The 13,419-nt window shown below is 40.7% G+C and overlaps 1 protein-coding gene across 5 annotated transcripts in view; it reads left to right on the forward strand.

Moving 5' to 3' along the window:
• ADGRB3 (adhesion G protein-coupled receptor B3) overlaps nt 1-13,419 on the forward strand; it is a 453,891-nt gene that overhangs the window by 236,164 nt on the left and 204,308 nt on the right. For all 5 annotated transcript variants that reach the window (XM_053381170.1, XM_053381167.1, XM_053381166.1 and 2 more), the window contains 2 exons: nt 10,337-10,483; nt 11,643-11,718. In XM_053381170.1, the coding sequence (XP_053237145.1) occupies nt 10,337-10,483; nt 11,643-11,718 (223 nt within the window). The remainder of the gene's footprint in view (nt 1-10,336; nt 10,484-11,642; nt 11,719-13,419) is intronic.

Consider the following 13,419-nt stretch of genomic DNA (forward strand, 5'->3'; position numbering starts at 1 on the left):
CCATTTGTTTTAATCCAACATCATTCTAACTGTCACCAATTTTATAGTATTTCTTTAGATAATCCTTGAACTTTTTCCATTCTTCTTCCGCCGCTTCTCTTCCCTGGTCTCGGATTCTGCTCGTCATCTCTGCCAAGCTCATATAGTCCATCACCTTCATCTGCCATTCTTCCAGTGTGGGTAGATCCTGTGTCTTCCAGTACTTTGCAATAAGTATTCTAGCTGCTGTTGTAGCATACATAAAAAAATTTGTATCTGTCTTTAACACCCCCTGGCCGACAATACCCAAGAGAAAGGCCTCTGGTTTCTTGGGGAAAGTATATTTAAATACCTTTTTCAGTTCATTATAAATCATTTCCCAGAATGCCTTAATCTTCGGGCACGTCCACCAGAGGTGAAAGAAGGTACCTTCCTTTTCTTTACATTTCCAACATTTGTTATCAGGCAAATGGTAGATCTTTGCAAGCTTGACTGGGGTTATGTACCACCTATAAATCATTTTCATTATATTTTCTCTTAAGGCGTTACACGCCGTAAACTTCAACCCGGTGGTCCACAACTTTTCCCAATCAGCAAACATGATGTTATGACCAATGTCCTGAGCCCATTTAATCATACTTGATTTTACCATTTCATCTTGTGTATTCCATTTCAGCAGCAGATCATACATTTTTGACAAATTCTTAGTACTGGAATCTAACAGTTCAGTCTCTAATTTTGATTTTTCCACCTGGAAGCCTATTTTTATGTCTAGTTTAAACACTTCATTTATTTGGTGATAATGTAGCCAATCTCTCACCTTCCCTTTTAATTTTTCAAAACTCTGCAATCTCAGTTTGTCCCCTTCCTTTTCCAAGATTTCCCAATATCTTGGCCATTTCGACTCCATATTTAGCTTTTTAACTGCCTTAGCTTCCATTGGTGATAACCATCTTGGAGTCTTATTTTCCAGCAAGTCCTTATATTTAACCCAGACATTCAACAGTGCTTTTCTGACAATATGATTTTTGAAACTTTTATGCGCTTTAACCTTGTCATACCACAAATATGCATGCCACCCAAAAATATTGTTAAATCCTTCCAAATCCAAAATGTCTGTGTTTTCAAGAAGCAGCCATTCTTTTAGCCAGCAGAAAGCTGCCGCTTCATAGTACAATTTAAAGTCTGGCAGGGCAAACCCCCCTCTTTCCTTTGAATCCGTTAATATCTTAAATTTTATTCTGGGCTTCTTGCCCTGCCAGACAAATTTAGATATATCTTTCTGCCACTTCTTGAAACAGTCCATTTTATCCATTATTTGTAATGCTTGAAACAAAAACAACATTCTTGGCAAAACATTCATTTTTATAACTGCAATTCGACCTAACAAGGAAAGCTTCAAGTTTGACCATATCTCTAGATCTTTTTTCACTTCTGTCCAAGTTTTTTCATAATTGTCTTTAAATAAATTCACATTCCTAGCTGTCATATTCACACCCAAATATTTCACTTTTTTAGCCACAGTCAACCCCGTCTCATTCTGAAACCTTTCTTTTTCAATCTGTGTTAGATTTTTCTCCAATACCTTAGTTTTTAACTTATTCAATTTAAATCCTGCCAATTGACCAAACTCTTGGATTATTTCCAAAACTCTTTTCGTGCTAGCTTCTGGCTCCTGTAATGTAAGTACCAGGTCATCTGCAAATGCTCTCAATTTGTATTGTTTGACTCCGACCTGAATCCCTTTAACCAACTGGTCCCTCCTGATCATATTAAGCAAAACCTCAAGGACCGATATAAAAAGTAATGGGGAAATAGGGCACCCCTGTCGTGTCCCTTTTTCAATCTTAAACTCTTCTGTTACAACATTATTTACAATTAATTTTGCTTTCTGTTCAGAATATATTGCACCTATACCATTTTCAAACCCTTGGCCTACCCCCATCCCCCGGAGATTCTTCAACATAAAACTCCAAGAAATATTGTCAAAGGCTTTCTCGGCATCCACAAATATCAAAACAGCCTTAGTGTTTATATTCACTTCCAACTTCTCCAAAATGTCAATTATATTCCTTACATTGTCCGACAAATGCCTTTTCGGGAGAAAGCCCGCTTGGTCCCCATGAATCTCCTCCATCAAAACTCTTTTCAGTCTCTTTGCTAAAACATCAGCAAAGATTTTGTAATCCACATTTAGTAAGGAGATGGGTCGGTAGTTCTTAAGTTGGGTCTTTTCAGTCTCTGTCTTTGGTATAAGTGTAATGTAGGCCTCTCTCCACGTATCGGGTGCCCTTTTCCCCTTCATGATCTCATTACAGACTTCCTTCAAAGGTTGTATAAGTCCTTCTTTCAAAACTTTGTAATATTTGGAAGTCAGTCCATCTGGTCCAGGTGATTTGCCCAACGTCATGTTTTGAATGGCATCTTCTATTTCCTGTATTGATATCTCCTGATTCAAAATTGTCTTGCTTTCCTGCGAAATTTTTTTCAGCCCATTTTTCTCGAGGAATTGTTGTATATCTGTTTCATTCTGCGGCCCTTGTGTATACAATTGTCTAAAGTAGTTCTGAAAACAGTTCCTAATTTCCACTGGGTTACATATGTTCTTTCCTTCCACTTCTAAGTTTGTTACCGTGTTGAGTTTTTGTCTCTTCTTTATTTGCCAAGCCAATAACTTGCCACATTTGTCTGCAGATTCAAAAGACTTCTGTCTCATTTGTTTAATTTTCCATTCTATTTCTTGATTCATCAGTTCCATATATTGTGTTTGGTACAATTTAATTTCTCTTAGAATCTCTTGCGATTTTGGCTTCAATCTTAATTTCCTTTCCCCTTCTTTTATCTTATCCAGGATTTTCTCCTTCCTCTCATTTTGCTTTCTTCTCTTTAATGTATTTTGTTGTATCAAAAACCCTCTCATCACGGCTTTGCTTGCGTCCCATACTATTCTTTTTTCTACTTTAGTCCTTAGATTAATTTCAAAATAATCTTTCAAGGTTTTTTGGGCCTTTTTACAGATCTCCTCGTCTCTAAATAAGGTGTCATTCATTCTCCATCTGAAAGAGCCAGTTGTTGTTTGCTTCATCACCATCTTTACTGCATTATGGTCGGAGAGAGTTTTTGGGCAGATTTCCACTTTCTTTATATTCGACGCCATACCGCTAGTCACCCAAATTTGGTCAATCCTAGTCCATGTCATTTTGGCTTCAGAAAAGAAGGTTCCCTCTCTCTCTAATGGGTGTTTTGTCCTCCAAATGTCGATCAAATCCATATTGTCAGTCATTTCAAAAAAGGTTTTTGGTAGTCTTCCATCTTTTGTGACTACCTGTCTTTGTGCTTTGTCCATATTTGTTGAAACTACTCCATTCATGTCTCCCATCATAATCAGTTTATAGTCCATATAATCCGTTAAAGTCTCATGCAACTTCTTAAAGAATTCTGTTTTCCCTTCATTTGGTGCATATACCCCCACTATCAGAAATTTTTCTCCTTGAAATTGAATTTCAATTGCCAAATATCTTCCTTGATCATCTTTAAAGATTTGTTTCGGCTGCAAATTTTCCTTTACGTAGATCACCACTCCTCTCTTTTTTACTTTATCTGAAGATATAAATTCTTGTCCCAGTCTCTTATTTGTTAACAATTTTCTATGTGCTCTTGTCACATGGGTCTCTTGTAAACAAATCAAATCCAAATGATCTTTCTTTAAAGCGTGAAATATATTTTTTCTTTTTCGGGGGTTGTTTAGACCATTACAGTTCCAAGTTAGAAGTTGCAAAGCCATGATGGGGTTATTTAATTCCTCCTACAGCTCCCAATTGTTGTTCGTCCTTTGTCGGTGGTTCTGCGTCTTTGTCTAATCTTGAAGGATATCCTTCTCCTGGATGGGTCTCTTTCTGTAGGTCTTCTTCGTGTTCTCCCAAGAACTTGTCTTTATCACTCACTGTTTTTATTCTTCTTTTCTTTCCTTTGTATTTAAAAGACAAGCCTTGGGGAAACTCCCACCTGAATAGTATGTAGTTCCTCTTCAGTAATGTCACCAAATCCTTATAAGGACCTCTTGCATCCAAGATACTTTTAGGGATGTCTTTAAAGATCTCAATATAAGAGTCCTCGATCCGAAGGGTTGTTTGATAATGCAGGTTCAATATTTTATCCCTCTCTTCTTTGGATCTTAGAGTTATCAAGCAGTCTCTGGGTCTATTCTTCTTCTGCCTTGTTCCCAACCTAAATGCACTCTCTATTTTGAACTCTTCTTCTTTCAAATCTTGCTTCCAAAAGTCAGAAAACTCTTTTGTCAAATAATCCACCAAGTTGTCTCCTTCTTTTTCCGGCACAAGTCTAATCCTTAGGTTTTTCTCCTTGCGTTGCATATCCTGCATAGAAAGTGTCAGTTCATACTCATCCAATTTCCTGTACACCGGTGGAAGTTTCCCTTCAACAGCAGTAGCAATTTCCTTAGCTTCTTCGGCTATCTTTCGCGTTGTAGATGAATCTTCCAATAGTTTCCCAATTGCTTCTGCATTAGAGTTCACTTTATTTCCAAGGTCAGTTATACTTTTTGTATTCAGATCAATTTTCCCAGAGATTTCTTCAATTTTCTTATTTGTTTCAGCACCTTGCTTCTTTAATTCCTCTAGAGAATCACTTATTTTTCCCAAGGCCTTTGTAAACGCATCTTCTGAAGACATTGTTTTCACTCTTGCCTTTGTTGCAGCTGCAGCTCCCGGGGCCCCTGATACAGAGGCCCTTCTTTGCATAGAAGAGTCCACTTTGTATTGTCTACCAGATCTCAAAGTTGTTTCTTGTGGATCTTCTTTCTGTTTACCATCTGCCATAACAAAGTCTTTCGTTCAAGGTCATTCCCACACTCTTAAACTGTCAACAATAAAAAGTTCTCAGGTTTTAAATTCCACTTAGTTACTGAAGCTGGCCAAATCCTCTAGAGGGCGCAAAATCAGTTTCTGAACTTTAAATTGTTCCCACACTTCCAAAAAGCGAAAGCCCTCCAAGTCCCTTACTTTGTAAAAGATCCAAATTAAAAGTGTCCTGCAAATGACTTACTATGTAGCCAAATACGATGTTTCAAGTTGAGAGTAACCAAAGTCTATATGTCAGTTACTTTCTAACCTTATTTGTATCAACCGTCCTTAGCCGGTGTCTTTCCTCCGGCAGTCCGACCCCCAGGTAGATAAGCGGCGGTAATCAGTTCAATCTCCTTTAAATTAGGCAGGAAATCCCTTTAAAATCTTCTTCCCCCCCTCCCCTGCCTTTTGGGGGGGAGTTCTTTGCTTGGTGTTGGGTTTCTTAGCTCATAAAAGCTCCTGTCAGAAGTTACAGCTTCACTGTCTTTCGCTTTAATCTTGCTGCAGGACGGTAAGCAGACTTCCTTTTTAGTACTTATCCGTCTCGGTGCCCAAATTCATTAATTTTGACGTCCAATTTGTAATGCAAACTCAATCCTACTCACGGAAAGTTGCTCTCTTTTAGTCCAAAATCTTCGGAAGAAGTCAGCGCTCTCCGCTGATGGCGACGCGGCTTCGCTTCGCAGGCTGGGTGAAAGCGACTCTCAGCACCGCTCCACGCACCCCTCCGCTGATCTATAGCCTTTAAAAAGGCTATTTCACAACGTCGGGGGGGGGGCGAAGGTGCCCGCCGAGTCTCCGGTTCACAGGCTACGCGCCTGTGACTTTTAAGGGTCTTTGCTCCGCCGTGAGCAACAAGACCCGAACCCGCGAAGCAGATCTCTCCCGGAGCTCCGGGAGAAATCCGCCATTCAGCGCTGGCGCTAACCCGGAAGCTCCAAACATACACTGTTTTGCCAATGCAGGAATATGTTATAAAATCAATAAATGTCTAGTTCATCCCTTTAATACATGCCATAAGCTGCTTCCAACCACTGCTCCCCAGTTCTTACGGAGTAAATTATCTCTGGTTTTCTGCTGGTGCTACTGTTTGGTCTTAAAAGCTATGTGCCTCCACTGCCCTGATCAGGTAATAGAGTAGAACCCTGAATCCAACTGGCTCTGATGGATCAGTCTGCTTACATGATGCCAGTCCTTTGAAAGGTAAAGTCTGAGCCCTGAACACTGATGTCTGGGTACGTACCATTCAGTCAGTGGGAGCCTGGCTGTACTGAATGCCCCCCCCCCGAAGCATGCAATTGTTTTCTGAAATGCAGAAGAGGCTGGGATTGATGTGATAAAGTGCTACCTATTGGAATTTGACTTTCCACAGTACTCTCACACAATAAAAGCATGAAAGAGCCTTAAATGTAGCCTTTCTAAAGTGATGCTATAATACATAACCGGGTTAATTTGAGATTGAGAGCCAGTTGTCAAGCAGTGTAGAACAAGATCTGTAGAACTGATACCTTAATTTGAATCCTTGCCTCTATTTGAATTACAATTTCCTTTAAAATGAAATGGGCTTATGAGAGGTTCCGTACCATAATTTTTCTGTTGTGACTGCTTTTAAAGGTGTCCCTGTTGTCTCTCTTTTGCCCCTCTCTGGGGCACTTGTAGTAAATTGGTTATGCACATCATTGCCTGTGTACAAATGGCATGAACTCTATTAGCCTTCTTGTAAAATGATTAGAAAAAGCGGTGTGCAAAAAAAACAATTATTGCTCTGGCTCGCATTAGAAATGGGGCTCTGAGCAGATTGTTTATCATCCGTATGAATGTGAATAATGGTACATAGGACTGTCGGAGGCTTAGAAGTAGCCTGAATCTTACTTGAAATAGGCAATGTTGCCATGGTATCATGCTCAGATTGTTAAAGCCACAATAACAGTGATTTCTATATAACAAAGGCATTATTATTTTTTTAAAAATGGAGGGGGTGAGTAAACAAAATTTCAGCTTACCCTTTTCAGCTCAGGCCTGCTGTTAATTGTGCTATTTTCCACTCTTGTCACAATGATAACAGATAAGTGGATGAGTACTCTCATTAAAAACTAATATTCCATATTTGCATTTGGAACTATGGCGTGCCGGTATGTGTTTACGTGTTTAATTTTACTGTAATAGCATGTTGGGTTTTGCAAATTTAACAGCACAATCCTATGCATGTTTTCTCAGAAGAAAGACCCCAGTGTTCAATAGAACTTACTCACTGGTAAGTTGTGTTCAGGACTTTAGTACATCCTAAATATAGTTACTACATAAAGTTCCCCATTCAATACAATTTCCAGGTTCCGGTGGAATGCTAAACTATAATTTGTTTACCTCAACTCTGTTTCATTTGTACATCCATACCTGACCAGGTTTACTAACCACAGCTTGTTGGGGATCAGCAAACCCAGAATATAAAGAATGTGTTGACGTTGTATTGAATGTATTGAAGTTGTTTCATAAATATCACCTTACACTTTACACTAACTAGTTTGTTGTTGTATTCAGTCTTGGGAACCTGGTTTGGGTCACCTGGCTGCAGAGGTATGAGGGGAAAGCACCTTGAAAATGAAATAATGCAGCTAAAACACTTTTACTGGTGCCTTCATAGACCTTGACCACCCTCCTATCTCTGTGTGACAACATGCTCTTTCCCCACCCTTCCATCTGCCCTGTTGAATTATGCCTTTTCAGCCTGGCTAGGTTTTTTTTGGGGGGGGGATTAAAGGGTGCATTCTACTTTCACTTATATCTAATGATGATACATGTTAAATGCACACCTTCGCTCTCTTAGCAAACCATATCAAGAGCTCAACTGATGCAACTGCAAAGCTGCTTGCTCACCAAACAGAATTAATTTTGTAATAAAGAAAGCTGTCTCTACTGAGAGATTGGATACAGATGGAGTAAGGCAATTTCTGGGTTGGGCAAGTGAAGGTTCTTAGGACTGTGGGTGCTGGTGTCAGTTCTGTTTGTGTGTGTCGAGAAAGGTTAAGGGTTGTACGGATGAACAGATAATTTGAATGCCATGTGAGTTGAGAATCCTGTTTTTCACTGCTTTTGATGGGGGTGGGGGTGGGGGGATGTGAAGGGGTCTTAGCCTTTCCACATGAAGAGGCATTTGAGTTTGCAAGGAATATATGGGGAAAGTGCTTGTAGGAGGCTTGAATCATTGAAGCCAAGGATGGTTGCAAGTGACTGGCTGGGAAACCCAGCCAGAAGGGCGGGGCATAAATAATAAATAATTAAATTATTATTATATGACTGAGCTGTCAGAGAGGCCTTGGGGATTTTTGCTTCATTTTTGGGGGTTTTGTTTTGTTTTGTTTTGCTGAGGTGCAGTTCTGCTTCCAATTCCTGCTGTTGGCCAATAGAAAGAAAACTGGTGGCACAGTGGTGCTCTTACTAGCTTTTGGGCAGTGCAACTGGCTTGGAATAGCAGTCAGAGTTTCACAGAGGAGGCAGAGGTAAAGGAAATCAATATTAGTGGGGCTGGTGCAAGACATTAGCCCACCTGAGCTGCGTGGTAGCTCTGCCACTTCTCCTGTCTGCATCACTCTGGGACTCAGAGCAAGGCATTCTGGATGGTGTGGCCCAGGAAAGCACCTGCACTGCTGTTGCCTTGATAAGCTGGTTGGAAATTCTGCTTAAAATTAATTTAAAGTTCATCTGTTGATTAACTTTAAGCAACTTCCATCTGCTGTAGAGGCTGTTTGGGATTTACACCAGCATATAAGCAGGCATAAAATTGCACTGTAAATAAAATTAAAAATAAGTAAAATTGTTCTTTTAAAATTTTATTTTAGTTTTAAAAGATTTTTTTTTACTCTTATCCCCCTGCCTTGGAGTGCTTTGTGGAGTAGCGGGGCTTCCATCGCGCCCACAGCCTTCCTGGGGCAGAAGAAGGAAGTACAGACAAAACACTTTGTTGGTCTTGGCTGATTGAACCCTGCTCCACCCAAGCCGAATCACCCAGCCCCTCTGCCTGATGTAAAGCTAGTAAGAGAAAAACAACAAAAGCCACCACCGTCACCACCAAATATGACAACAGCATTAAGCAGTTGCAAAAACTATATAGTACAGTGGTACCTCAGGTTACAGATGCTTCAGGTTACAGACTCTGCTAACCCAGAAATAGTACCTCGGGTTAAGAACTTTGCCTCAGGATGAGAACAGAAATCCTGCTCTGGCGGCACGGCGGCAGCGGGAGGCCCCATTAGCTAAAGTGGTCCTTCAGGTTAAGAACAGTTTCAGGTTAAGAACAGACCTCCAGAACAAATTAAGTTCTTAACACGAGGTACCACTGCACTGCCAAAAGCAGGTTTAAAATACTAGATAATGAAACTACATTAATATCAGTTTTACAAAGCGTGACAAACCAAACATGATGTGCCTGGCACTGAAAAGAGATCAAAGTAGGCACCTAGCGGGCCTCTCTGTTCAGCAAAATAATAATGATAATGATAAATCCTACAACTGTTATCAGTGAGCCAGTGGAGTTGGGGAGGGGAAACCTCGAAGTTATCTCCCACTGTGCCATGAATGTACTCTGCATAACTCCATGCTGGTGCTGTATAAATAAGAATAAATAATAATTTTGGGCAATTAACAATCCATCAGTTTCTCACTTCCCCATTTGTAAATTGGACATATCAGTTACCTGCCTCAAAGGGTCGTTGTGAAGGTAAATTTAAAAAAAAGTTTCCATGGAACTTCGCTCACCAAATGTGCTGTGCAAGAGAGTAATAAAACAGTAATAATTACATTTCACAGTGAGGAGTAATGGGAAATGGCTTGTGAGCTGCTGGTTGCTGGTTTTTTTTGCTTTGTGCAGAAAAAGGCTACAGACTGCTAATATGTCAATCTACTTAATGGGGCTTGTTTTCAAATCTTATTAGGCCTGTGCAAGGGATATCGGCATTGTTATTGCTTCATTAGCCTGGTTCCAGAAGTTATATCTCCCCAAGCAATTCGCAACATCCTCTCCCTAGTTCTGTCATTTTTAATCAGTTCAGAATATGCTCTGAAGACAGAGCTCCGCTATGTCCTTCCATGTGAGTTTCAGGGCAGGAGCCAACAGAGAGAATAATCCCTGCTAAGATATTGAACCTGGCTGACAAGCGAGAGAATCAAGGCCACAACATCCATCCACAGACTATTAGTCACGTATAAGCTTGTCTTCTTCATGGTTCATATCCTTATAAGGCTGCAATGCTATGCACACTTACCTGTGAGTCCGTCCCATTGCATTTGATGGTGCTCACTTCAGAGTAAACATGTACACTGCACACATTATTTTTAATTATTATTTGAAATATAACCCTCTAAAACGTTTTATTAACCCCTTTTTCCTCATAGTCAAAATTTACTAGTGTGATCTTTTCTCAGTGCTACTGCCGTGAAGGTTAAAGCAAGTGTTCTTTTGATTCCCCTCCCCCTTCTTTTATTCTTTTTCTTAATAGTGGCCAGCATTCAGAAGCTTCCTGCAGCATCTGTCCTCACAGACATCAATTTCCCCATGAAAGGAAGGAAAGGAATGGTCGACTGGGCACGAAACTCAGAAGATAGGGTTGTCATTCCAAAAAACATCTTCACCCCTATGTCAACAGGTAAAAACTAAAAGAGCGCTTGTCCTTATATTTTCTTAGGAGAAGACAGAGGTTGGGCCTATCACTTTACAGAAGCTTTGTAATAACCTCCCATTTTAAAGTACACAGAGATCATTATTCTCTTCTGCATACAGTGGTACCTTGGTTCTCAAAGTTAATCCATTTCAGAAGTCCGTTCGACTCCTGAAAGTGTTCGAAAACCAAGGCGCAGCTTCCAATTGGCTGCCGGAGCTTCCTGCACTCAAACAGAAACCATGTTGGATGTTCAGCTTCCGAAAAACGTTTGCAAATCAGAACACTTACTTCTGGTTTTGTAGCGTTTGGGAGCCAATTTGTTCAGGAGCCAAGCCATTCGAGAACCAAGTTACACTGTACATACATTACATAAATGAGGGACAGCTGGGAGGACAGGAGGTGAGGAGAGGGCTCTTATGAGACCCATGGTTATCCCTTTTCCACACACAGACTTGCCTTACATTGCTATAGTATAGTGCATGCATCTAAAAATGTGTTGTATGAATGCAAATAAATATTGGCATCATGCAGGTATACTTGACAGGCAACTGAGATTCACTGTGGCTTCCTGTTGAGTACACCCTTTGTGCCAAAACCAGGCTTCTTGTTGCATAATGTGTGAAACACCTTCCATTTGGGGGTGGGTGTTAGTGTAGAGACTGGCTCCTACAGTGACTTTCCTAAGGCAATATGCATTGGTTTGATATTTCAGAATTAGAATACAATAGCCCAATTGCTGCTGTGGAAGTCTGTCCTCTTCAGTGTTAAAGTGGATGGGGGAAGTCCTCTAAAAATAACTCCTATGGATCTTTCATAATCAGGGCAGAATATATCATGAAATGCTGGTAAGGTTTAGCGGCCAATGATGAATCTCACAAAACAGCCAGCCTTCTGAGTGCTTTAAATCTTGTGAGATGTTCCAATTGTAGAGACCTTTCCCTCCCCGCACCCTAATATATCATATTACATTTTTATGACAGCATACTTGGAAATATATTTCACATTGTGATGATGATTTCTTTAAAGATAGAACTTCTTCCACAATGATAAATACCCTTTCACGTACCCATATGCTGACTATCTTGGAAAGGCAAGAAATTTAACGTACACATTGTTTTCCCTCTCTTCCCCACTTTCATTTTAGATCTAGATGAATCCACCGTATTTGTGCTTGGAGCAGTACTATACAAAAATTTAGAACTGATTTTACCCACCTTAAGGTATGTGTTGTGACTAGGAGACAGCATGATTTATATTACTTCAAAAATACGCATCTGGGATATATTGAGTTGAAAACTGACAGCAATTGCCATGGGTTTTTATGCAGTACAAGACTTTCCCCCTCAGTAGAGTAGGGATGGACAACTTGGCCTGGGGCCTAGATCAGATTATTTTCCTGCCTTCCCATCTCACCAGCTGAACTCTGTCCTGCCTGCTTCTCCACTCCTCTCTGGAATCAGCCCTAGTTTGAGAGTTAGAGAAATTCTAAGGAAGGGGTAAAAGAAACATGGAGATGCAAAAGACACTGGACCATCTAAAGCCAGGGATGGGGGATCTTTTCTGACCAGTGGGTCAGATCCTTATCTCCTCACCTGTTGGTGGGCCAAATTTGACAGGTGGGTGGGGCTTCCCACTTGTCAATCAGCTGATACTATGCTTTGAAGTCCCAGTTGGGAGGGGAGAAGGGGAAAGCTGTCCTTTGAAGGACAGATCTTCCTCCCATTCTAATCAAAAGGGGGGGGGGAGATACCTTTTGGAAACACCAACTACCTTGGGGGAAAGTCCCTTGAATGCTGCACAAGTGGTGCACAATCGGCTGGTTGACAGATGGACATGGTTTAGGAAAAATGGTATCGTGGGCCACCTTGGACTCCCAGGGAACTCACAATTGGCTCCTTGGCTGGAGGTTCCCCACCTCTGATCTAAAGGAAGTGGAGTGATCTGAGATGGAGACAAGGGAGCTTCTGTGGCAATGCAGGAGAAGGCAGCAGCAGCAGCAGCAGGTGAGAGGAGGAAGGCAGGCCTTGGGTACTGAGCAAAATTACCGTATTTTTTGCTCTATAAGACTCACTTTTTCCCTCCTAAAAAGTAAGGGGAAACGTGTGTGCGTCTTATGGAGCGACTGCAGGCTGCGCAGCTATCACAGAAGCCGGAACAGCAAGAGGGATTGCTGCTTTCACTGCACAGCGATCCCTCTTGATGTTCTGGCTTCTGAGATTCAGAATATTTTTTTTCCTTGTTTTCCTCCTCCAAAAACTAGGTGCGTCTTGTGGTCTGGTGCGTCTTATAGAGCAAAAAATACAGTACCTACTTAGCCCATAAATGGAAAAAGGAGCCATAGGTGGTTTGGACTTCCCCCAATGCTGCATAAACTCTGCAACTTTTAATTGCACTTTTATCTGATCTTTCTTTTTGAACTTTGTACTGCTATTGTTTAGTGTTTTGTTCATTTTTGTAAACTGCCCATAATTCTAAAATAAGGCAGCATACACATGTTTTGAATATAGATAAGTCCTTCACCATCATGACTGCTTTCAGAAGCACAATTCTATTTAGAAATTCGATTAGAGGCTGTCCTGGATTTGAAGCTTGAAATCAATGTGATATGCTGCCTTTATTTAGCCCTCACTGAGACATAACCTCTGCCCTCCATCTCCTTTCCTGTGGAAAAAAGACTTCCCTGACTTTAATTGATAGTTTCCCTACATGCAGAACTGTGGAATTAGATATTATCAAACACTTTTCTGTCTGGACAGTTGGGAGGCCCTTCCTCACACCTCTGTGCATTTCTCTTCAACAAGACAAATTTAGAGGAATTTTGATAATACTGAAGCATGGCACAATTTGTACCTATCACTGCATCACTGATCTCGCAGGTTCTGTTTTCGCAATCAGTATAGGCTTTCTTCCTGTTTAACATA

This window comes from Podarcis raffonei, chromosome 3 (assembly GCF_027172205.1).
Source record: "Podarcis raffonei isolate rPodRaf1 chromosome 3, rPodRaf1.pri, whole genome shotgun sequence".
In the NCBI taxonomy this organism is placed as follows: Eukaryota; Metazoa; Chordata; class Lepidosauria; order Squamata; family Lacertidae; genus Podarcis; species Podarcis raffonei.